This window comes from Pantherophis guttatus, chromosome 7, assembly GCF_059756535.1.
Source record: "Pantherophis guttatus breed Tessera chromosome 7, ASM5975653v1, whole genome shotgun sequence".
Classification (NCBI taxonomy): Eukaryota; Metazoa; Chordata; class Lepidosauria; order Squamata; family Colubridae; genus Pantherophis; species Pantherophis guttatus.
In genome coordinates this window covers 78,703,447-78,727,632 of record NC_142069.1, presented here as the reverse complement: position 1 = coordinate 78,727,632, position 24,186 = coordinate 78,703,447, and the positions used below count along the sequence as shown (strand labels likewise).

The 24,186-nt window shown below is 39.7% G+C and overlaps 1 protein-coding gene across 4 annotated transcripts in view; it reads left to right on the top strand.

Annotated features, from left to right (window-relative positions):
* SCUBE1 (signal peptide, CUB domain and EGF like domain containing 1) overlaps positions 1-24,186 on the top strand; it is a 204,677-nt gene that overhangs the window by 123,552 nt on the left and 56,939 nt on the right. For 2 of the 4 annotated variants that reach the window (XM_034442030.3, XM_034442032.3), the window contains 4 exons: positions 4,008-4,133; positions 10,285-10,401; positions 13,976-14,065; positions 21,786-21,902. In XM_034442030.3, coding sequence (XP_034297921.2) covers positions 4,008-4,133; positions 10,285-10,401; positions 13,976-14,065; positions 21,786-21,902 — 450 coding nt within the window. The remainder of the gene's footprint in view (positions 1-4,007; positions 4,134-10,284; positions 10,402-13,975; positions 14,066-21,785; positions 21,903-24,186) is intronic. The other 2 variants (XM_034442031.3, XM_087874275.1) reach the window with 1 other exon arrangement.

Genomic DNA, 24,186 nt, shown 5'->3' with positions numbered 1-24,186 from the left:
TAAGAGTATTTTTTTCTGCAACCTCTTAAGATTTTTTTAAAAAATGTTGGCCACGCTCACCCAGTCACATTACCCCTCCCACCAAGCCATGCCCACAAAATAAGCCATGCCCACTGAACCGGTAGTAAAAAAATTTAGAACCCACCCCTGTACCACACCAGTTAATAATTTGAAAGTTGTTGGTAAGCAGGTAATGGGCCTGTGGTTGCCTGGTGCTGCCCCTTTTGCATTATCAGGTAGATTTTGCTAGACGTTGGCCATGCTTCAATTTCACCTCCTTGCAATATGTTATTAACTATTTGACAAGTGGATGTAGACTAGTCAGATGTTTCAACCAAAATCTGTGCAATTCATCTTCACTTGGAGCTGATCAATTCTTGGTCTTATTTGCCTTTTTCTGTGTATTTTCAGCTGTTATGAGTTCTTTGATTTCAGTTTCTTTTTTATTTGTATCCATCCATCTTTAACCAAGCTGTGTTCTTGTTATATTTCTTTGAGTTATCCTATAGCTTTCCCCCAAACTTCTTTTCTCTCATCTAACTTATTTGCATCTAATTTCAGTTTGCTAATCTAACTTTCTAGCCTGATCTTCCATTTTGGTGGTGCAGTGTTTGACTTTTTCCTCTCTTTTTTTGTTGATTTGCATCTCAAGTATACAATTATAACTGCAGTTGTTTTGTACATTAGTTGGTTTGTTTCTTGTAGTGAGATGGGGCGTATATTTGATATTGCTGTATTAGTATCTTCTAATGCTTGTGCTAGCTGTTTCTTTGGAACAAGCTTCAATGCTGGCAAGCTTATTTTATGGTTTTTGTGCTGTTCTGGATGCTCAATTATTCTTTTTTCTACTTCAATTTTTCTACTTCTTTAATTAGAGAGCTTTGTTCTTTCTCAGACAGAGGAGAGTGTGCCTGGTTCCAAATAAAATATTTCTATATCTTCTGTTTTTCTCTATTGCCAACTCCCCCTAATTTGCCCTTATATTATAGTCTGAGTTATTTCTGGCAATCTATTTTTGATTTCTTTGGTCAGGGTAGACCTTTGTAATTCTTCCAATTCTGCTTCCATGAATATTCTATTTCATATTAAGTCAACTTTAACCTGCCAGCCTATGATCTGTTATTTCTAATTATGGATGTTGTTCCTTCCAGAACTGGTGCATTTGTCTCAAATATCCTCTTCTTGTTGGACTTGATCATTATTTCTTTGTTTTCAATCACTGTCTATTTGCAATGGATAAACATCTTTCCTTCCAATAGTTCTGCAGTTGGTGGCTCTGGTTGGTGAGCCAATAGTCCTGAGTTCTATAGCCCATTTTCCAGATGTCTAGGACAGGGATGGGATTCTAGTAATTTAACAACTCTGCCCTAATGATTTCTTCCAATAACCAGTTTGCCAAACTGCTCAGAAAGTTAACAACCGGTTCTCCCGAAGTGGTACGAACCGGCTGAATCCCACCACTGGTTCGGGAACTCCCAGATGCGCGAGCCTTGTTGATCCAGGTGATGACTAAGCCAGTATGAGTTTCTGTAATTTACATCTTACCATATTTTTTTATGGGCGTGACACTCTTTGACTTCGAATGAGACCTGTTCAGTATTTTTTTTTTTTAGTATTTAGTAGTATTTATTTATTTGTCAAACATGTACCAGATAACAGGTATAAGTATAAACATGGACATGAACATAAGAAATGAGTATAAACATGGACATGAACATAGGAAATGAGTACAAATAAATGGGGACAGTAAGACAGGGATGGTAGGCACGCTGGTGTGCTTATGCATGCCCCCTTTATGGACCTCTTAGGAATGGGGTGAGGAGGTCCACGGTAGACACGTTAAGGTTGAAGCTGTAGGGGTTTGAGGATGTAACAACCGAGTCAGGTAGAGCATTCCAGGCGTTGATTGCTCTGTTGCTGAAGTCGTATTTTCTGCAATTGAGTTCAGAGCGGTTTACCTTGAGTTTGTATTTATTGTTTGCCCGAGTGTTATTGAGGTTGAAGCTGAAACAGTCGTTGACAGGTAGGACGTTGTAACAGACAATTTTGTGTACTATGCTTAAGTCAGATCGTAGGCGGCGTAGTTCCAGGTTGTCCAGGCCCAAAATTTCGAGCCTGGTAGCATAAGTGAGCAGAGGAGTGGCGTATGGAGTATGGTTGAGCCACTAGCGTAGCTCTCATCTTCTTCAGAGCACACAAGCCCCACAATCACACCAAGGTAGTGCCTCACTGGGGGTTAAGATATTATTATTATATTTTGCCTTATTATATAAAATACTTTATATAAAACTGAAAGTAGCAAACATACCTACCGTATTTTTCGGAGTATAAGATGCACCTTTTTCCCCCCAAAAAGAGGGTGAAAATCTGGGTGCATCTTATACTCTGAATGTAGCCCCGCCCAGCTTCTCAAACGGAGGTTTCAGAGGCTGAAAAAAGCATCAGAAACGAAGCTTCAGAAAAAAAGCCCCCAAACAGAGCTTCAGAGGCTTTTTTTCTGAAGCTCTGTTTCGGAGGCTTTCGGAGGCAGAAAAGAAAGTTTTTTCTGAAACAGAGTTTCAGACGTTTCAGAAGCAGAATAAAAAGCAAAAAAAAAAAAAAAGCAAGGCACAGAGTTCACAACTAAGGAACCTGTTGCTAAAATTCACCTTTGGGAACAGCTGATTGGGGGTATTCCGGGAGGCCGATCCACCTGCCAATCAGCTTTTTTCTTATTTTCCTTCCCAAAAACTAAGGTGCGTCTTATACTCTGAAAAATACAGTATTGCTTCTGCCTCCTATTTTTCCCACAATAAAAATCCTGCAAGGTGGGTTGGGCTGAATTATTAGACCAATAACACCCACCTGGATTTCATGCTTAAGGAAGGTGAGAACTCAAGTCTTCTGGTTTTAAGGTCAGCACTTAATCACAACACCAAACTGGCTCTCAGGAATGTTCTTTCTGGCATATTAAGTTACAGTGAATATGATTTTTAAAAAACTTTTTATCATATCATTTAAATGTTGAAGTATTAAAATGCAATATAACCTAATCTTGGTAATGGAAGAGTTTATTAAAACAATAATCAGTGAATATTTATTCAATGAATATAAATATTTAGTGATGTCCTTTGGGGGGGGGACCAAGAAAGATTCTGAGTACTACCGTGTTTCCCTGAAAATAAGTTTGAAGTTTGAAGTTTATTAGATTTCTATACCGCCCTTCTCCCGAAGGACTCAGGGTGCTGTACAGCCATATTAAAACACATAGATTTATAAAATTTAAAACCAATTAAAATCGGATATAAAAATTTGGCCCGCGAATTAAAACACACATACGCCCATTATAAAATTCGTACTAAGCCAATCCGGCATGCTGGAACAGAAGGGTCTTAAGGGCGTGGCGAAAAGTATGCAGGTCGGGGCTAAGACGAAGCTCTAGGGGCAGTTCATTCCAGAGGGCTGGTGCCCCCACCGAGAAGGCTCTCCCCCTGGGTGTCGCCAGTCGGCATTGTTTTGCCGACGGCACCCTGAGGAGCCCCTCTCTGTGGGACTGTATTGGCCGGTGGGAGGTTGTTGATGGCAGAAGGCGATCTCGTATATACCCCAGTCCTAAGCCATGGAGCGCTTTAAAGGTGGTAACCAACACCTTGAATCGCACCTGGAAGACCACCGGGAGCCAGTGCAGCTCGCGCAGGAGGGGTGTTACATGGTTGCACTGAGTCGCACCCATAATCACCCGCGCGGCCGCATTCTGGACCAGTTGGAGCCTCCGAGTGCTCTTCAAGGGGAGCCCCATGCATCCATCTGGCTGACAATCTTAACTGGGGCTTATTTTGGGGGTAGGGCTTATATTACAAGCATCCTAAAAAATCATGCTAGAACTTATTTTCCGGTTGGGTCTTATTTTCGGGGAAACAGGGTATTTTCTATATTATATGAAAGGAGACAGAAAATCCTTATGACTGCTGAGAATTTATTATTGTTCAGATTATTCTTAGAACATTTTTTTTCTCTTTTTTCCCCAGAGGGTATGAACTGCATGAACAAAGATCATGGGTGTGAACATATCTGCCGGGAGACACCCAAAGGTGGGGTTGCCTGTGAATGTAGGCCTGGCTTTGAACTTGCCAAAAACCAGAAGGATTGCAAATGTAGGTAGATGTATTGCTAAATTTCATATGTCCAATATGCTTTATTTTCCATATTTGCTGTTATTATCTAAAATCGGGAAAAACAGTATTGATTTTATTGAGCTTTTTCATTTTCATTTCATTTATTGGATTTATATACCACCCTACTCCCAAAGGACTCAGGGCGGTGAACAGCCACAGAATAAAACACATAAATACAAAATTTTAAAAAAGAATAAAACCGAATTAAACAATTTGGCCGAGACAAATTTAAAACACCTAATAATTTTAAAAACAAATTAAAATTTACATTTTAAAGGAGAAAGATTATGGCCAGGCCGGCTTGATGGAATAAAAAAGTCTTGAGAGCGCGACGGAAGGTGCACAGATCCGGGATCCTCCGTATCTCCGGGGGAGCTCATTCCAGATAGTAGGTGCCCCCACAGAGAAGGGTCTCCCTCTGGGGGCTGCCAGTCGACATTGTTTGGCCAACAGCACCTGGAGGAGCCCCTCTCTATGAGAGCATACCGGCCGGTGGGAGGCTATTGGTGGTAGCAGGTGGTCCCGTAAATAACCAGGTCCTAAGCCATGGAGCGCCCTAAAGGTGATAACCAAAACCTTGAAGCGCACCCGGAAGACCACCGGGAGCCAGTGCAGCTGAAGATTGTTTTTTTTTTCCTGTAAAAAGCAACAGAAATTGAATCATTTAGAAGGTTTAATAGATTAATTTTCCAACCATTTCTTTGAAGTTACACTGGTAGTTGAAAATTAGAATATCCAACTCTAGCTAATCTTCTCTGTTGCATTTCATGCCTCCTGAGCGAGTTTAATTATCGTTATCTGTTCCCAACAATGAGAAGTTAGAGCTGATAATTCTTTAGCTGGTATGAGCCTTCATATGCATTAAGTTCTTCCCAAAAAGCTAGGATGTCATAATGTATTGATATAGTTAGTATATGTTCAGATCCAAGCAGTGTGGCCCTTTGCAACTGATAGATTTGAACCCTGAAATAAGCGCTTGGCCTTATTGCCATGGGCTCAAAAGCCCAATTGGGCTTATTATCATTATCTTATTTTGTGGGAAACAGGGTATATATAGCTTTATTGATGATGTGAACAAGAGTGTGAAGAATCACAAGTGAACTCAGAACATTATATTCTTTTTTTGTTTTTAAGCAAGAAAGCAAGTAAGCAGAAGTTTTGGAGTTGGGAAAAACAGGAGTTTGCTAGCTGTAAAACATCTGAAAAATAGAAATGCCAGGAACAAAATAATGCAGAGACAGGGCAGCTTGATACCTATCAATTATTTCCTTACTAACAGCAACTTCATAGTTTCACCAAAATGATTTTATTTTGACAGAAGAACAGTTGGATAACTCTAGAACATACTATAAACTACTAGTATAGAAATTACCACTGAGGGAGAAAAATTAACTTAGAGGCATCAGAAAGCACTTTATAGTGATGGAATCAGTTCTGCTTCTCCTTAGCAGCTCATTCATCAAACAAATTTCCAAAAAAGGGAAGGGACAAGATCTTTCCCCCCCCAACTTTTTTTTTTGGTGAGGTGGGGGCAAGGGAATAAGGGGTTGATTTATGGACTTCTGGGAGCCTGATTTAGAACAAAATATTGAAACTAGTAATAAAATGCCTGTAAGATGAACCAAAGTAAATTTTGCTGCGCACATAGCAAAATAAAATTTGCATGCAAATATGCATAGCATATAGTTTATGAATAGATTTTAAAAGAATCATAATTGAAAGCTAGTATATTTTACAAAACAATTGGATATGTATTTTACACTTAGGGAAACATGGTACGGCTAGCAGAGGTTTAATTCCCCTTGAAATTAAGTAAAAAAAAAAACTGGACATTTTTGAGTGAACCTATACATGAACCTATAGAGATAGACTGATGGAAACATGTCACTCATAGAATTTTTAAAAAACAGCCAAGAGCAATGCCGTTGCTGTTTAGTTCAGCCTAGTCCAGCCCCAATGGAGGTAAGGAACTGATTTCATAGCGGGGCAGTATTCACTTACCTTCGCTACCGGTTCGCAAATGTGAGTGCGTGCGCAGGACCTTCCACGCATACGCAGAGCGTCAAAAATGGGACGTGATTACAGGACATGGGCGGAGCCTCCTGCCGCTATTGGTTCACCCGAACCAGATAGAACCAGATGACTACCACCACTGTTTCCTAGCCTCCCTCTGGAAGGAAGCATGCAGACACCTGGAGAAAGGACATCATCAAGTGCTCCTATGATATGAAGTAAAGTAGCCCAGGCTTCCCCAGGAAAAAAAAAAGGCAAATGTTGGTGATAGGAGACTCAATTCTCAGGAGAACAGAATCAGCCATGATTCTGGACAATCAATCTAGGGAAGTATGTTTTCTCCCTGGAGCAAAAATCAAAGATGTGGCTGAAAACCTCACTAAAATAATCAAGTCCACAAATTATTATCTTTCTTCTCCTTCATGTGAGTACGAATGACACAACAATGTCAGAGTGCGCACATTGTGACTAGGTAAGACAACCCAAGAGCAAATACAGTAAATAGGTTTGTATTTACATATAGTGGTTTTATCCACAAAACCATATATGCGTACAGGTACTTTGAGACAGGCCTTGAACACAGGCAAATAGCATTTACAGCACGGAGGCCCCAACAGGGCCTCTCTTATAATACAGTCTCTTAAAGTGGTAACAGTCAAATAATCCTGCTGACTCATTACTACCATTGCATCAGCATTACAGCATTACAGTATTACAGCAACTGGTCAGCTATTAAATCATCATTACCCTGACAAACAACGAATCTAAAACAATATCAAGAGACTAAGAGCAGTTCATCAAGTAAGTTAAGGAGTAAGGAGCACAAGTAGTATTCCCATCTGTACTTCCAACAAAAGGTCAACATCCAATGAGGGAACAAAGGATTTTAGAAATGAGCCACTGGCTCAAGGATTGGTGCCACCAAAAGAATTTTGGATTCCTAGCTCACGGTCTGCATTATCTACAAGAAGGGCTTCTGGCAAGGGATGGACTGCACCTTACAAGAACCGAGAAGAATGTATTTGAAAAATGATTGGCTCAGCAAAGGGCTTTAAATTAAAACTGAGGGGGGAGAGGGACCAATCTTTAGGATCTTTAGGACCTAATCCCAAACATAAACTACAAGACAACCAATCAAATAAGAAGGTAGAGAGTGATGGGAAGGAAGAAAACCTCAGCTGCAAAGTAGGAGATGTAGAAAGCATACTCAGGGTCAGGCATAAAGGAACCAGATGCCTATACATCAACACTCAAAGTTTGGGGAACAAACAGGGCGAACCTGAAGTAATAGTATGAGGGAAAGTATGATATAGTTGCCGTTCCTGAAACTTGGTGGGATGAAACTCACGACTGGGATGTACTAATGGAAGGTATAAACTGTTCAAAAGAAAAAACCTAACAAAAGAGGAGGTAGAATTGCACTATATGTAAGAGATCACTACATCTCTACAGAAATGCATAAAACCAAAGATGAAAGCTTCCCAGAATGCATATTGGTTAATATAAAATTTTTAAAAAGAATGACATTGCCATAAGTGTATACTACAGGCCACCCAAACAAGCAGAAGAAATAAATGAACTACTGGACTTATTCCTTACTAATAGAGATGAAATGATAGAAGAGATTGAAGTTGTGAGAACTTTTGGGGAAGAGTGACCATGTCACTCTGAAATTCAACATAATGCAGACAAAAGCAATAGAACATAATCAAACCAGTGCCTTAGACCTTAAAAGAACTAATTTCAACAAACTTAGAGAGAGCTTGGGAAGGATTCCATGGGTGAAAATCTTATAAGGGAAAACAACTCAAGAAGCATAGGAAATTTGAAAACAGCACAATACCATTGAAAAAGAAAAACAAAGAAATCCAAGAAGAAACCAATATGGTTGCGCAAAGAACTCTCTGATAAATTGAAAGAAAAAAAGAATAAATATAAAAAATGAAAAGAACGACATATAAATAAGGCAGAATACCAGCATATAGCCCAGATCTGAAAGATGAAGTCAAGAAAGCTAAGGCTCAGAATGAAGTAAGACTTGCAATAAATGTTAAAAGTAATAAAAAAAGGTTCATTCAACATATAAAAAAAATTAAAAAGTCAAAGAAATAATTAGTCCACTAATGGAAGAAAATGGTAAGGAAGTGATAGGCAGCAGGAAGAAAGCAGAGCTGCTTAATTCTTTCTTTGCATCTGTCTTCATACAAAAAAAAAAAAGCCTACCAAAAACAGAACATAAAAAATGGTCTAGGGATTCAAATTAAAATAGGCAAGAAAATGGTAAGAGAACTCCTGTCCACCCTTGATGAATTCAAATCCCCGGGATCTGATGGATTACATCCCAGAGTTCTGAAGGAGCTGGCAGACATGATCTTGGACCCATTGAACCATATCTTTCAAAGATCCTGGAGCACCAAGGCACTGCCAGGAGACTGGGAAAGAGCTGATGTGGTTCACATACTCAAAAAAATTCCTGTAATCCAGGAAATTACAGACCAATCAGCCTGACATCAATATCTGGAAAGATCCTGGAAAAGATAATCAAGCAACAGATCTGTGAAGCCAACATGGGTTTGTCAAAAAGAGAGAATGCCAAACAAATATTTCATTCTTTGATACAGTGACCAAATCAGTGGACCAGCAATGGATATAGTATACATGGATTTCCGTAAGGCATTTAACAAAGTAGACCACAACCTACTTTTTGGTAAGCTAGAAAAATGTACGATAGATAGCATCATCACCAGATGGATATGTCTGTATTTTCCTAGATTTTCTTTTTTTTTAATCTTTTCTGAAGATTGGAACCACATCAGCTCTTTTTCCAGTCTTCTGGAAGTTTCCCCATGTCCCAGGAGCTCTGAGAAATTTCATTCAGTGGTTCTGAGATCACATCTGCCAGCTCCTTCAATATCCTGGAATGTAATCATCTGATCCCAGAGTTTTGAATTTGTCCAAAGCAGATAGGTGTTCTGTTATCAATTCTGTGCCTATTTGGCAGTGGTGAAATCTGAACCGGTTTACTACTGGTTTGCTGGCTGCGCATGCACAATGCGCACCATGCACCAAATGCGAGATGCACGTGCATTGCACGCCAAAGGGAGGCATGCGGTAAGTAGAACAGCGCGTGAGGGGAGGTGATCAGCTGTGGCGCGCAATCTTTTTTTTTACTTTTAAAAGCATTGATGATGATCGCGCGGCTCAGCTGGACATGGGGGCGGGCACAGAGATTTTTGCTACCGGTTCTCCGAACCACCCACCGCCATCGCTACCAGATCAGGCGATCCGGTCTGAACTGGGAGCATTTCACCCCTGCTATTTGGTCTGTCCACAGTGGTGCTTTTGACAGGTTGAGGTTTTTTTTTTTTCCTTTTGTGTAAAGACAGATGCAAAGAACAGTTCTGCTTTCTCCCTGCTGCCTGTCACCTTCTTGCCATCTTCTGCCATTAATGGACCTATTGTTTCCTCTACTTTCTTCTTGCTCCTTACATATTGGAAGAAAGTTATTTTTGGCATTTGTTGCACATCTTAGTTCATTACTTTCTTGTTTAGCATTTACTTTAGTGTAATACTTTCTTATCTAAATTATTGCTTAGGGGAGGCAGTATTGCAATCAGTGTGTCTAGTTAAAACTATGGTTTTAAGAGCTGTTTATTTATTTGCAAATGTTCTGTACCACCCCAATCTAAGGCATTAGCTTATTTATTTTTTTTACTGTAGGCAGCCTTTTTTGTTCAAGACTCTTTCTCCATATCGATCAAATATATAGTCTGTGTCTTAACAAAATTAAACAATTAGATCACCTGCTTATAGCCTTGGGGACTGTGCCTTACAGGGGTTTAAATAAAGTTTGGAACAGGTGGAAGCCCCTCATTTAAAAAAGGACTGAAGTACATTCCTTAATGCCTTTACTTTGAGTGACATTTCATTGGGACTAATAACTTCTTAAAACTGTTGCTCTTTAGCAAGGAAGTTTGGGGAGACATTTATCAATCAATGTCATTGTTTTTCTAAGTTGTAAATCATTTTTTGTGTCTGGAGGACAGAAAGAACTAATTGGCTTTATTGTTGCTTTATTCATATATATGTATATACATATTTTTGGGAAAATAACTAGTAACCTGTAACTATGGAAATGGAGGCTGCCAACACACGTGTGATGACACAGATAGTGGTCCTGTGTGCGGTTGTCATCAGAAATATGCACTGCATTCAGATGGCCGAACATGCATTGGTAAGTACTTTTCCATTTTTTCTGTTCTCCGTTGTAGAAAAGGATATGTTAAGGAATCATAATGTTATTTGATAAGATTGGAGTGTGAATGTCATGTAAGCCAGCAAATAAATAGTATAATCATGCATTAGCTGATTACGGATTTGTCACTTTAAATAAAAATGAATGTCTGGCCAAATCCCAGTTGCTTTTAAGGAGTGAGTTTTTTTTTTTGTGACAGAAATCCACACCTAGATTTTTCTCCAATTTAGCAGTATCTGATGTAAGCTTTAAAGAGCCTGTAGTACAGTGGACTAAAGCACTGTTATTAACAGATTAACATCTGCTGCTTGCAATTACTGCAAGTTCAAATCCCACCAGGCTCAAGGTTGACTCAGCCTTCCATCCTTTCAAAGGTAGGTGAAATGAGGACCCAGATTGTGGGGGCAATAAACTGACTTTGTATAAATATACAAAAGTATGAAGGCTATTGCTTAACGCATTGTAAGCCGCCCTGAGTCTCCGGAGAAGGGCGGCATATAAATTAAAGCAAAATAATAATAATAATAATAATAATAATAATAATAATAATAATAATAATAATAATAATAATAATAATTCTGATAGATAACGGATGATGGCATTTTTACTTAATTTTTAAATGGAATCTGCATATAAAAGCCAGAAAGTCCAATAATAATTCCTAATTAAATTTTACCATGAAACATTGAATAAAATAGAAGCTCAGTTTTCATGAATACAGAGCTGATAGTGCAAACCATACCATTTATACAGAATTCTCTCTTCTTTAAATATGGATGCATTAGCCAAAGTTAGCTTATATGTACAGAAAAATAAATTGTCAACTGTAAAAAAAAAAAATAGTCAAGTTCCATGAAGTCAATATCAGAGGTGGGTTTCAGCAGGTTCTGACCAGTTCTGGAGAACCGGTAGCAGAAATTTTGAGTAGTTTGGAGAACCAGTAAAAACCACCTCTGACTGGCCCCATCCCTATTTATTCTCTGCCTCCCGAGTCCCAGCTGATCGGGAGGAAATGGGGATTCTGCAGTAACCTTCCCCTGGAGTGGGGTGGGAATGGAGATTTTACAGTATCCTTCCCCTGCCACGCCCACCAAGCCATGCCCACCAAGCCACACCCACAGAACTGGTAGTAAAAAAATTTGAAACCCACCACCGGTCAATATATATGTTAAAGACTATTACGCAAGTAACTAACTCTCCTTCAACAAACTTTGATTATGTAAAGCAGAGGTTTTCGTCCCAACATGGAAATACCTCAGCCTAGGTTTAGTTCACAACTATTAGCTTGGATGAAATGAATAGATTTCATTTCAAAAAGTGGACAGATTAAGATTCTAAGTAAAATGTAGCTGCTATGCTAGGCTCAGGATATTTGGGGTTTCTCCATAGTTTTACTTTTGAATAATTAAGAATCATCTTAATAAGACTATTCACATAACTGCAGAGGATAATCTTAGGTTGTAGACGGCTTGGGAATCTGAGTATTGATGTAAGTGAAGGTAAGTGAGAGAACAAACAAATCCGGCTTAAATTTCTGTCGTGTATCTTTTAATGATTTTTGTTTGGTTTGGCATATTGTTGAATCACTGAACACTATACTTTCTCCTTCCATCTTCGCAATGTTGTTATGTAATATGATGTCACGTTACACTATTTATTCTGATGTAAGTCGCATATTGCTGCTTGTGTGTGCTTTATTTTTTTACACCTCCTTCTCCACTTTCTGAGTAGAGTTTTCTCTTAGATTTTTTTTTTCAAATTTTTTGTTTTGTTTTCATTTTATTCCTGCTTTCTGGTGATGGTTCCTGATTGCCTGTCTTGTATGATATCTGAAGTTAATAAATTATTTCTGGAAAAACAAAAACTCAAAAAAAGGAAACGAAAACGTCAAACCAAAGCCTCTATTGCAGCCTGATCCCATCTAGAACTTGATTTCTTCCTAGAACAACAGAACCATTTAGCATTTCCACAGATAAACCCTGCCAGCTTCTCCCCCTTCCTGTGATTTCTTTTGCTCCTTGTCTCTCCTTTCTCTTTACTCTCTTCAGTGATGTCTGCAATTCTGGCATCACTGCACGGATGCAAATATTTGCAAAGGCGCCGAAGTTATCTGTTTGTCTAATCCAGGGGTGTCAAACTCGATTTCATTGAGGGCTGCATTTGACCTCGGGGGAGGGGGGCAGGGGGTGTGTAGCCAGCTTGAGGTCACTCATGTCGGGGGGGGCGCCTGTGGCGGCCCAAGTGCTCTGGCAGCAAAAACAGGCTCCCAAGCTCCATTTTTGGCTGTGACGGCCTCCTGCAGCCCTCTGCCAATGAAAACAGAGCTTGGAAGGGCTGCGTGTGGCCCTCCTTACCTCCGTTTTCGGCCAAGGATGGCTCCTGCAGCCCTCTGCCAATGAAAATGGAGCTCAGAGGTGTGTGTGCTGGCAGAGCTTCTGAGCTCCATTTTTGCTGGCAGAGGTACCGCTGGCCGGTCCTTCACTGTTTCCAAGGTGGCCCTGCAGGCCAGGTCTAAGCACACTGCGTGCCAGATCTGGCCCCTGGGCCTTGAGTTTGACACCCCTGGTCTAATCCATTTTGTTTTTGTTTTTTTGGCTTATTCTCTTATTTTATGTCTGCTGCATGTACAAGTTCCCCCCTTGTGTTTTGTTTTGTTTTTTCTTTGAGATGCAGTCCTCCATTTTATATAATTTTAATCCCGCCACCACTGCTTTCCATATGATTTAACCCTCTTTACTCATATCATCTCTTCTCATCCCTGCAAATGGATCGTTTGGGGTGTATTTTGAAATACTACATTAATTTGCTGTAATGCCGAATTGGAGCTTTTCATATACCAAACATCAGAAATTACCTGCAAGATGCCATATCACTAACACCGCCCTCTGCTGTACCGCATGCTTCAAAAATTATTAGTCTCTTCCTATGACATCTTTTTTGTAGCACTGAATGTTTAGCTAGTTGTGTTTCATTAGACAAGCAGGCAACCAGCACTGCCCAATTCGTTTCATTTTTAAGTTTGTGTTTCTTTTATTTTACGTTTTATTTTTTAAAATGCATGCGTTTTTTTTATTATTTCTTGTGTTTTATTTTTTTATTTTATTTTAAATCAACATGAGCACATTTCCATTCCCACCCATCACCGGATTTTTGTAGCTCTGTTCTATGTTCAAAAACTTGCACTTGTCAACATGTCATACTTACCTTTTGTTTCCTCTTCTTTAACAATATGTTTACTTTAAATGTTGTAAATTACGTTTCTCAATTAACACCCATCCTGGGCATCCTTTCTTGTGTATGTGTTTTTATTGGTGGGAGATCAGCTCCTTAAGTGTTGGCTGGTGAATGACTTCGTTTTCACCCCCTTCTAACCACCTCTAGCACCTCCTTCCAACGCACTTTGGTTTGTGTCTGGGATTTGAGTCACGTTTCTCAGTGGGGTTTTCATGTTTTCATGCTTTAGTTGCCCAAAGTCAAGAGACTGTCTTCCACAGTGGAAAACTGGGCTTCTCATTAACCAAGTGCTCCATGTTTGTCCCTTCCTTTGTTTTAGAGAAGGATGAGGCTGCAATTGAGAGCTCTGAGTTCAATGCCACGTCAGTAGCTGATGTGGACAAGCGGGTGAAACGGCGGCTACTTATGGGTAACACTTTTCTTCCACTTCCTTTGATGTGCTCCCAACTTTGTCTTTCTCTGTGGGGAATGAGGGGCCCTTCAGTTATTTTTGTACTTAATTTGTTCCATCTCTCTGCTGAGGTTCCTAATTGGTTCAAGAATCTTGAATAAAATCATTTTATTTTCCGTTTTACATCTACTTTCTCTGTATACGCAATCTGTTTATAACCTTGTCATGTTAAATGTTGAAAGTATTTGCTGCAGAGGAGAAAACATTGGCCACTAACTTACTTACCTGACAAATGCTCACTTTTCACACATGATTTGTGTCATTCTATGACTACAAACTTACCAAATATATATTTGATACATGATGATGCATTATGACATTATGATACGATGCATATAAAATGCATATTGACACAACTCTTGAGCTTTAGGTTAAAGCAATGATGTTGTAAAATAATTGATCTCTTTTATGTGAGTCTTTAAAACAATGGTTTTCATTATACTTTGGTCATAGAATAATATATGTTTTCTTGAAGTAAGTTTGAAATTATTGGAAAAATCTCCTTGCCTACTGTTGTCAATAAGCTGCCATGTTTTTTTTTTCTAATCAAGATACTATATAAATATAGCCAAATACAACAGCTGCTGTTTTTTCTACTTTATTTGAAGTATTTAAAACTGGTAAATGCAAAAACAATAATTAATTATTGCTCTTGTGGGATTATTCCTTCCTTTTACATAGCATTTAATTAGAATTGTAGTCATATTTAGTCATATTAGTCATTTTATCTATGAACAATTATCCAAAGTAAGAAGAATGTGTTATTCACATGGATTTCAAATTTCCTATGAGCTTGTTGCCTTAACCTGTGGATCTCTATTGCGCAGAAAGTTACAATTCATTTAGAATACCAACCTTCTATCTAAACATAGGGGGTGGGAATATTAAGAGTTCCAAGGCATTTGGAAAAAAAACAGATTGTAGATAGTTGTATAAACCTGGTCCATCATTCAAAAACAATATAGTTGAGATATTTCAACAGACACATTACCTTCATTATATACGATCTGATAGCTGAAAGTCAACATAGCAACCAGAATCATGATCAAAGCTCCCCCCATTATATGCAGCAACTTTTTTGACTTTTTTACACAGAGAGAGGGGGGGGAGAGAGAGGGAGAGGGAGAGAGACTTCTCTGAGTTGGTGATGTTTTTCCTCTTTCTTCCTCCAAACTTTGCTTCCAGGGATTATATGAAGACATCTGTCTGTCTCTGTCTGTCTATCTATTTATCTATCCAGAGTCCTCAAACTACGGCCCACGGGCTGGATACAGCCTGCCGAAGCCATTAATCCGGCCCGCGCAGGACCACGAGGCTGCCCCACCCACATCATCCCACCTACCCGCTGGCCCCCACCTGCCTTCTGGAAGCCAGATATAGATAGATAGATAGATAGATAGATAGATAGATAGATAGATAGATAGATAGATAGATTGATAATAGATAGATAGATAGATAGTTAGATTGATAGATAATAGATAGATAGTTGATTGATAGATAGTTGATTAATAGATAGATAATAGATAGATAGATAGATAGATAGATAGATAGATAGATAGATAGATAGATTGATAGATGATAGATTGATAGATGATAGATAGATAGATAGATAGATAGATAGATAGATAGATAGATAGATAAAATTCCTTATGCTGTTCTAAAATTTTCTCCTTCATTTCTGTTTCTTTATTCATCTAAAACAGATGAAAATTCTTGGAAACTAACATATCAGTGTTTTGGTTAAATTTAGCTCCATCTCTTTTTATTTACCTGGAAGAAACTCAGCTCAGGAAGATTAATATCTAAGAACATATATACAGGATCTTGATTAATGTTATACATTAGATTTTCTAAATAGGAAAAAAATTCCTCTCAATTTTTCCATTTATTGCGGTTAATTGATATCCACTTCAGAGTCTATGATAGATGCAGCAAGTTTCCATATTTTTACTGTGTATTTAAATTTAAATCGAATCCAATGCAAGCATTACTTTCTAAACAGCATTTATCATCGTAAATAAATGAAACGAAATGAAAAATGAAAATATTAAAATATTTAGGGCTTAAATTATTTGTATACTCTTCATACCAGTTTGGAATGATTGGAAGAAAATGTATGCATGACTACAGAAATTCAATTTAAATAGTGATTTTCCAGCAATTTATTCATTCAAGTAGCAGCAATAGATTATGATAATGATTATAATTATAAATACTATTTATTAGATTTAGTATAGCAGCCCACTCCAAAAGACTCCGGAAAGCTTACAGTATAACAGTTGTACAGTTAAAAATGTAAAAAACAAACAAACCAGTAGTGGATTTCAAATCCCGACACTACCAGTTCGCTATTGGTAACGCACAAGCAAGCGGCACTTCTGCGCATGCACAGAGCATTTTTGATGACGTCTGGGCGGGTGGGCGGAGCTTCCCACTGCTGCTACCAGTTCGCCCAAATCGGGGCGAACCGCTAGAAACCCACCATTGAAACAAACATAATAACTGGTTAGGAAAACAGTCATAACAGTCAAAACAACAGAGCATCCACAAACATCCAAATCAAGTTTGGGAACAGAGCCATGTATTAAAGACCTTCTCGGACCCTAGGAGTGTGGGAACCGTGTATATCAAGGATGCTTTTCCAGAAGGCAAGAGCTGTGAATAAGACACATAAGATAATATATAATTCAGGGGTTGTGGAGCATACTCATTCTGCCCCAAGTATATTGGGAAGGCAGAAGTAACTGAAAACAGTTCTCCTAATAACCAATCCCTATACTTAAATTAATGGGACGTGGTGGCTCAGTGGCTAAGATGCTGAGCTTGTCGATCGAAAGATCGGCAATTCAGCAGTTCGAATCCTTAGTGCAGCGTAACAGGATGAGCTCCCGTTACTTGTCCCAGCTTCTTCTGCCAACATAGCAGTTCAAAAGCACATAAAAAATGCAAGTAAAAAAATAGGGACCACCTTTGGTGGGAAGGTAACAGCATTCTGTGCACCTTTGGTATTTAGTCATGCCGGCCATATGACCATGGAAACGTCTTCGGACAGCGCTGGCTCTTCGGCTTTGAAACGGAGATGAGCACCGCCCCCTAGAGTTGGGAATGACTAGCACATATCTGCGAGGGGAACCTTTATCTTTACTTTATACTCTAAAGGTGAGGACAATACCTTGAATTGCGCCTAGAAAGTGATTGGCAACCAACACAGCGTGTGTAGCAGTTGTAACATCGATAGTGAGAAGTGCTATAAATAATAGCTTCTCACGTATAGCGAGAAGTGCTTGTTCCTGCTCAGGCTGCTGCATTTTGAACTTTCTGTAGTCTCTGGATGGTTTTTAAGGGCAGCCTCATGTAGAAAGCATTGCAAAGGTCCTCCTGGCCAGAGGGCCTCGTGCTTATTGAGCAGTAACTGCAAATCCAGGAAGGCCCAAATTGTGCACCAATCTCAAATTGAGGGTAACCAAGACCAACGGTGGCAACCTCCTCAGCCAAGGAGTCCCAAACAGACACAGCCAGTCTGCCTTATCAAAAATTAAGCCAAAGTCTGTTTCTCCCCCATCCAGAGTCAAACAGCCTCAAGTCAGTACATTGACAGCTTCACATGCACAGCCCAAAGTTGATGTCAAACTCTAAACTGATGGATAAGCTAACCCAGTACTTTTATGTAGAACTTCAAGCCCTGCTAGTGAGAGGCCATGGATGCAATCTCTACTCTTCTGAGAGCATCATCTCAAAACACTGCTAAGGCAGGAGGCAAACCACTGCAACACAGTAACAGTAGCACTTAAACTTATATACCACTTCACAGTGCTTTACAGCCCTCTCTAAGTGGTTTACAGAGTCAGCATATTGCCCCCAACAATCTGAGTCCTCATTTTACCAACCTTGGAAGGATGGAAGGCTGAGTCAACCTTGAGCCGGTGAGAATTGAACTGCCAAACTGCAGGCAGTCGGCAGGCAGCAGAAGTAGCCTGCAGTACTGCATTCTAACCACTGCGCAACTGCAGCTCTTAATCCTTACTCCCACAGCCAATCCAGAAGGATACCATGGTTGATGGTACCAAAAGTCACTGAGGAATCAAGGAGCACAAGGGTGGATACATCAGGTCCATCTTGAGTCGACCAAAGGTCATTGACAAGAATGACCAACACTATTTCCATTTAGTAAAGTGAGTTCATTTAGATCAGGGGTGTCAAACTCGATTTCATTGAGGGTCGCATCAGGGTTGTAGTTCATCGAGGAGGGCATGGCCAGCTCGATGTCATTCATGTCAGGGGCACCTGTGGTGGCCCGAGCACTCTGCCAGTGAAAACGGGCTCCCGAGCTCCATTTTTAGCTGTGACGGCCTCCTGCAACCCTCTGCCAGCGAAAACAGAGCTCAGGAGGGCCACCTGCCTGCCTCGTGAGCTCCATTTTAAGCTGCTCATGGCCCTCCCGAACTCCATTTTTGCTGGCAGAGGCACCTCAGGCTGGTCCTTTGCTGTTTCCAGAGAGGCCCCGTGGGCCAGATCTAAGCATCCCGTGGGCCGGATTTGGCCCGCGGGCCTTTAGTTTGACACCCCTGATTTAGATATTAGGTATTCTTTCTATGCAGTTAAATCAGGACCCAAGTGAAAAATTATTTTAAAAGTTCAGGACTATTGTACAAACTAAGCTGGAAATTTGAAAACACCTGCCTCTGACCTTGTCAAGAAATCTGCAGGGGCTGTGACCCACAGAATCCTTCTTTCTGTAAATCTCAACTTTACAACAAAGCAGTACGAAACCATTTACAACAATTTCTTACACTTAGTATTAATTGTACTTTTTGGCAGAACCAGAAAGATTTTGGCAACAAATACGGCACTGTCCTCATTCTCAAAAGATTGGTTTGTTGTTTCCGTCATTGCCTGCCCAAATTCTAATAAACTCTTAAGTGGCACTTGGGTGTCTTTTATCTATCTCAGTAGAGGCCATCCATGGACAAATAGCCTGTTTTGGCTGGAGATGATGGGATTAAAGGTATGCTACCACAGTGTAATTAAAATGGTATAATTAAAGTCTTATTTTAAATTGAGCTGCTGATAAATTAGCTACACTCTTTAGCAAAGGTGTAATAAGAATAGATATTCATTAGAAGTGGAACAAAATCTAGTGTAGTGGGTTTCTGTTTTTGTTTCCAAAAATATCTTCTTCTCCAGCCATCATCTTTCTTGGTCCTTTAACAATGGAAAACTAGAATAGGACGAAAATTTCTAGAAGTGGTAGGCCCTAATAGCAATAGCAATAGCACTTAGACTTATATACCGCTTAACGGTGCTTTCGTCAACCCTGAAGTTGGCCTCACTGTGGCCATTTTCTTTTCTGTAGCTTTCCTCTCAGGAGATTTCTTTTCGCTCCAGGCTGTAGCCCTCTCTAAGCAGTTTACAGAGTCAGCATATTGCCCCCAACAATTTGGGTCTTCATTTTACCCACCTCGGAAGGATGGAAGGATGAGTCAACCTTGAGCCTGGTGAGATTTGAACTGCCAAATTGCAGGCAGCTGGCAGGCAGCAGAAATAGCACGCAGTACTGCACACTGACCACTGCGCCACCGTGGCTCAAGCTGTTTTTTTTCCCTTCCTATATTTCTGCTTTGAGTTTCCTTCACCTGCTATTACCACCTCTGTTTATGGTCCTGGTGCCTCATAAATGTCATAAAAAGAATGGAATATATCATGGGGAGCAGGGGTGGGTTCTACTTACCTTTACTAGCAGGGCTGCGTGCGCGCATTTGCTTTGCTCGCGTGCGCGCACGCTCTTCTGCACATGTGCAGAAGCGTTTTGATGACGTTCTTCAGCTTTGAAACAGAGATGAGCACTGCCCTCTAGAGTCGGGAATGACTAGCATATATATGCAAGGGGAACCTTTACCTTTGCCTTATAGCAGTGTGGCAGAAATGTGAATTCAGATAGAGAAGACATACTGTATTAGGACCATAATATAGAACTCCAGGCCATGAAATAACCATTGCACAAAACCATGGTCAATTTAAGATAGCAATTTAATCTCTGGTCTACAGAGATAAAGGTAATGCAGTTTCCTGTTGTTGTTGTTTTTTATGATTTAGCTCACGAAAACTGGATTCCATCCTGCGAGTTTGTTTGTAATAAAGTTGCATGCTCCTCCTCCTCCTCCTCTTGCTGAAGTGGTACCTAATAACCATTTCCCATTATTGTAAAAGTTACAAAAAACTGTTTCGGCCTCCTCTTCCCAGTGTTTGCCTATCTACCATTTGACATTCTACAAGCCCTGGGAAATTTCAATGACACAGCTTGGAATGGGTTCAGTGACCTCAATCATGCCCTCCCCACCCACTCCAAAACTCCTTTCAATTTGCAAAAAAAGCTTTAAGTGGACAAAACCCAGATGCCTTTTTTTTTCTTCTTGTACTTCAGTACGAACCGATTGGACTTGTAGATTCCTGTCAAAGTGATGTATGTAGTTCATCTTCTATTAACTCTTTCCATGAGGGAAAAGATTTAAAATGTCAGTTGGGAGTCCAGCGCTGTGTTTCTTTTCCGAGCTCCTTTATTTTGCAAATTCAGCAGTTCATCAAGAGCAGCTCTTCCTCCAAAATGAGTATTAAAAAGTGATCACTACAGTTCATAAGTACAAGGCATCAAAGACATTACTTGAAAGGAAGTACTGCTGAAATCTCAGGGACTTAACAACATGAGAAGCATTTTGTTTTTTTGAAATGATGTTCTTCCAAAATATATCTTTAAAATCATTATATTCATTACAGGAGTTTCATATAAAAACGGTTGATGATAAGTTGTCTTTCATTAGTTCACTTGAAAAAAAAATTCCATTCATTAATGTGAGGCTCCCTATTAAAAGCGGCAATCTTGGCAAAATCCTTTGAGAATCCGCCACACTGAATTTTATGCAATTTATTTCCCAACTCAGATTAGAAATCAGTTCAGATTTGGATTGAAATATGTTTTGGGACTGAAGCTGAAGAAAGTTTAAAACCTCTGTAATTAAATACCTGAGGTAGCTTTGGTTAAGAGGTACCTTCCAATCTATGTAGAAGACTCTCGGAACAAAAACTGATTTTATATGGCTTTTCTTGGTAACTTGGCTGGCCTCAGGCAGAAATATAATGGCATATCCTTAAGGGTAGATTTTTTAATATATGTTATGGTATGCAGATCACATAGGACCATGATGTCGAACATGGAGCCATATCAGTGGGCACGCGAGCATTGCCATAGCTCACCTCCAGCGTGCATGCGTGCGCCTGGTCAGCTGACTTTTGGGCCTTCTGGTCCCACTGGAAGTTGGGAAATGGGCTGTTTCCGGCCTCCGGAGGGCCTCCAGGGGTGGGGAGAAGGTTTTCGCCCTCCCCAGACTCCTAGAAAGCCTCTGGAGCCTGGGGAGGGTGAAAAACGGGCCTACTGGGCCCACCATGCCATCACATGTTAAAAGCAGGGGGGAGCATGGGGGGCACATGCGCAGGGGCGGACCGCATTGAATTATGGGTGTGGGCACGCACATGGGCGACCTCCCCGCGCTCCCCCCACTTTTGGCACACGACAGCAAAAAGGTTAGCCATCACTAACATAGTGATGTATTTTTGTACTATGTATTTTTTATTTATATTTTTCTCTCCCTCCCTCTTCTCTTTTTTTCTGCTCTTTATTTCTCAGAAACATGTGCTGTTAATAACGGAGGCTGTGACCGGACTTGCAAGGATACAGCCACAGGAGTCCGCTGCAGTTGCCCAGTTGGATTTACCTTGCAGCCTGATGGGAAAACATGCAAAGGTCAGCTTCTGTTTGCTTTGCGATGCATCACTTCCCTTTACCAGCTTCAGTACCAGAGCTTAAATGCATGTAATTATAATCAAACTCATGGAGTTTTATACTCTGAAAAGTCTGATTGTGTTGTTATAAACTTAGAAATATCTTTATTGTCACTTTGAATGTACACTAATCGGCATGCTTAAAAACTAAATTTCGTTGCATATGGCTCTCAAAGGGTCACCGCCTCCAAAATACACTACATAAACATGACAAATAAATACATAAATGAATACAAAATTATGCATTTACCCACATATATTATACGACATAGAGAGAAACAACACAGTCTGGTTCTTATGTGTACATGTACATGGCCAGAAAAACTAATCTTGGAAGTTTACCAGACGGATGGCATAGGGAACAAAGCTGTTACAAGATCTGGTAGTCCTGCTAGAAATACTTTGAAACCTCCTCCCAGAGGGGAGCAACAGAAACAGCCACTATCACTGCTACTGTTCCTTTATTTTGTGATACACGGCTTTCATAGCACCACAATTGCCTTTTAACTGATCTTCGGAGGGCTAGAGCCAGACTTCATTACATTAAGAGTGCACTCAGGGGTTGGTTCTACTTACTTTTACTACCAGTTCGCATCGTGCCCGTGCGCATGTGCAAATAACTTCTGATGACGCCCGGGTCAATGAGCGGAGCCTCCCGCTGGTTTTACTACCGGTTCTTGCGAACCGGTCTGAACCAGGGGCAACCCACCACTGAATGCACTACAAGTCTTATTGGTTTCAATTAGGCTGCTAAATTGATAGCTAAGTCTGGATCCAGCCTACTACCTTATTTCAGCATGCATGGAAACATTTTTCCAGCATCCTTCAGATATTTCCCATACGTGTGTGTGTGTGTGTGTGATAGATAACAAACTAAGAAAAAGAGGAAAATACGACATTTCATCTTGGATCTCATGTTGCAAAAGTCTTTTAAAAACTGTTTTCATTCAGGAGCTTTAAATAGGAATGTTTCATTGAGTATTTACAACATGAAATGATGCCATAATTACATATATGTGGATTTAACATGACTTAATATCACTATGATAGTTATCATAATTATAATTATAAACAAGGGTTAACTAATATAATAAGATAATTTAAGTTATATTTCTTTTCATTTTTTACCAGTTTTAGTGATTTAATTGTGGATATTGTTATATTCAATGTACCAAAATACAAACAGCCAGAAGACTATAAGTAACAGAATACTAAATAGATGGACCTAATTTCTAGATGCTCACTATAGCAGAAGTTAAAAATTATGCATTTACGTTTCTTGATAAGCAGTTTGTTTATTCATTTATTATCAGTTTTTATATTGCCTGAAACACTCAACTCTACATATATTGTCTTTTTCTGACAAATGTGAATAGTCCAAATATAGGCCTTTCCCAATTCTGCTCCCTGAAATCTTTTTGGCAAGAAATGCCAAGGCCAAGCATGGAGTATCTGTGGTCTGAGAACGTGCTTTTCCATTGACTTGTAGCCTCTTCCATCCAATTCATCAGGAAAATGCACTTTTCTTGAAAGACTATTTATAATCCGATCTAGATATATATGTACATGAATATAACTCAAAATAAATTATTGAGGCTGGTGGTAATTTGTTGAAGAGCAGGCATTCAGATGAGTGGAATATTCCATATTTTTATTTGGATATACCGTAAGTCTTGATAACTTGGGATCTTTGAGATAAGTGAGCCATGGTGGCGCAGAGGTTAGAATGCAGTATTGCAGGTTAACTCTACCCACCGCCTGGAATTGACTCTGCCTTCCATCCTTCTGAAGTTGGTAAAATGAGGAATCAGATTGTTGGGGGCAATATGCTGATATTGTAAAGCGCCTAGAGAGTGCTGTAAAGCACTATGGAGAGGTATATAAGTCTTAAGTGCTGTTGCTATTGCTAAAAGGAAGTTCTAAGAATAATTTCCCCTTAAAATCTGTTTCCCATTAATCTCTGAAAAATAGACAGCCACTTTTGGATACTAAGGATAATGTGACAGAAGTAAAGCTATGTAAATAAGTATGCCTAAAATTGAACTTTTAACCAATTTTACTGACTTGCAATTTTGTGTGAATAATGAGAAGACCTACTGTATATATGTACAATTCAGCAGTAACTACAGTCTCCTTCAGCCAAAGTTCTTTTAATTATCTTATAATTATTATAATCCTAGACCAACTGTATAGTCTTTTATTTAAAAATCTATTCTAGTCTTCACCAGAAGTGTTTACCCCAGTGG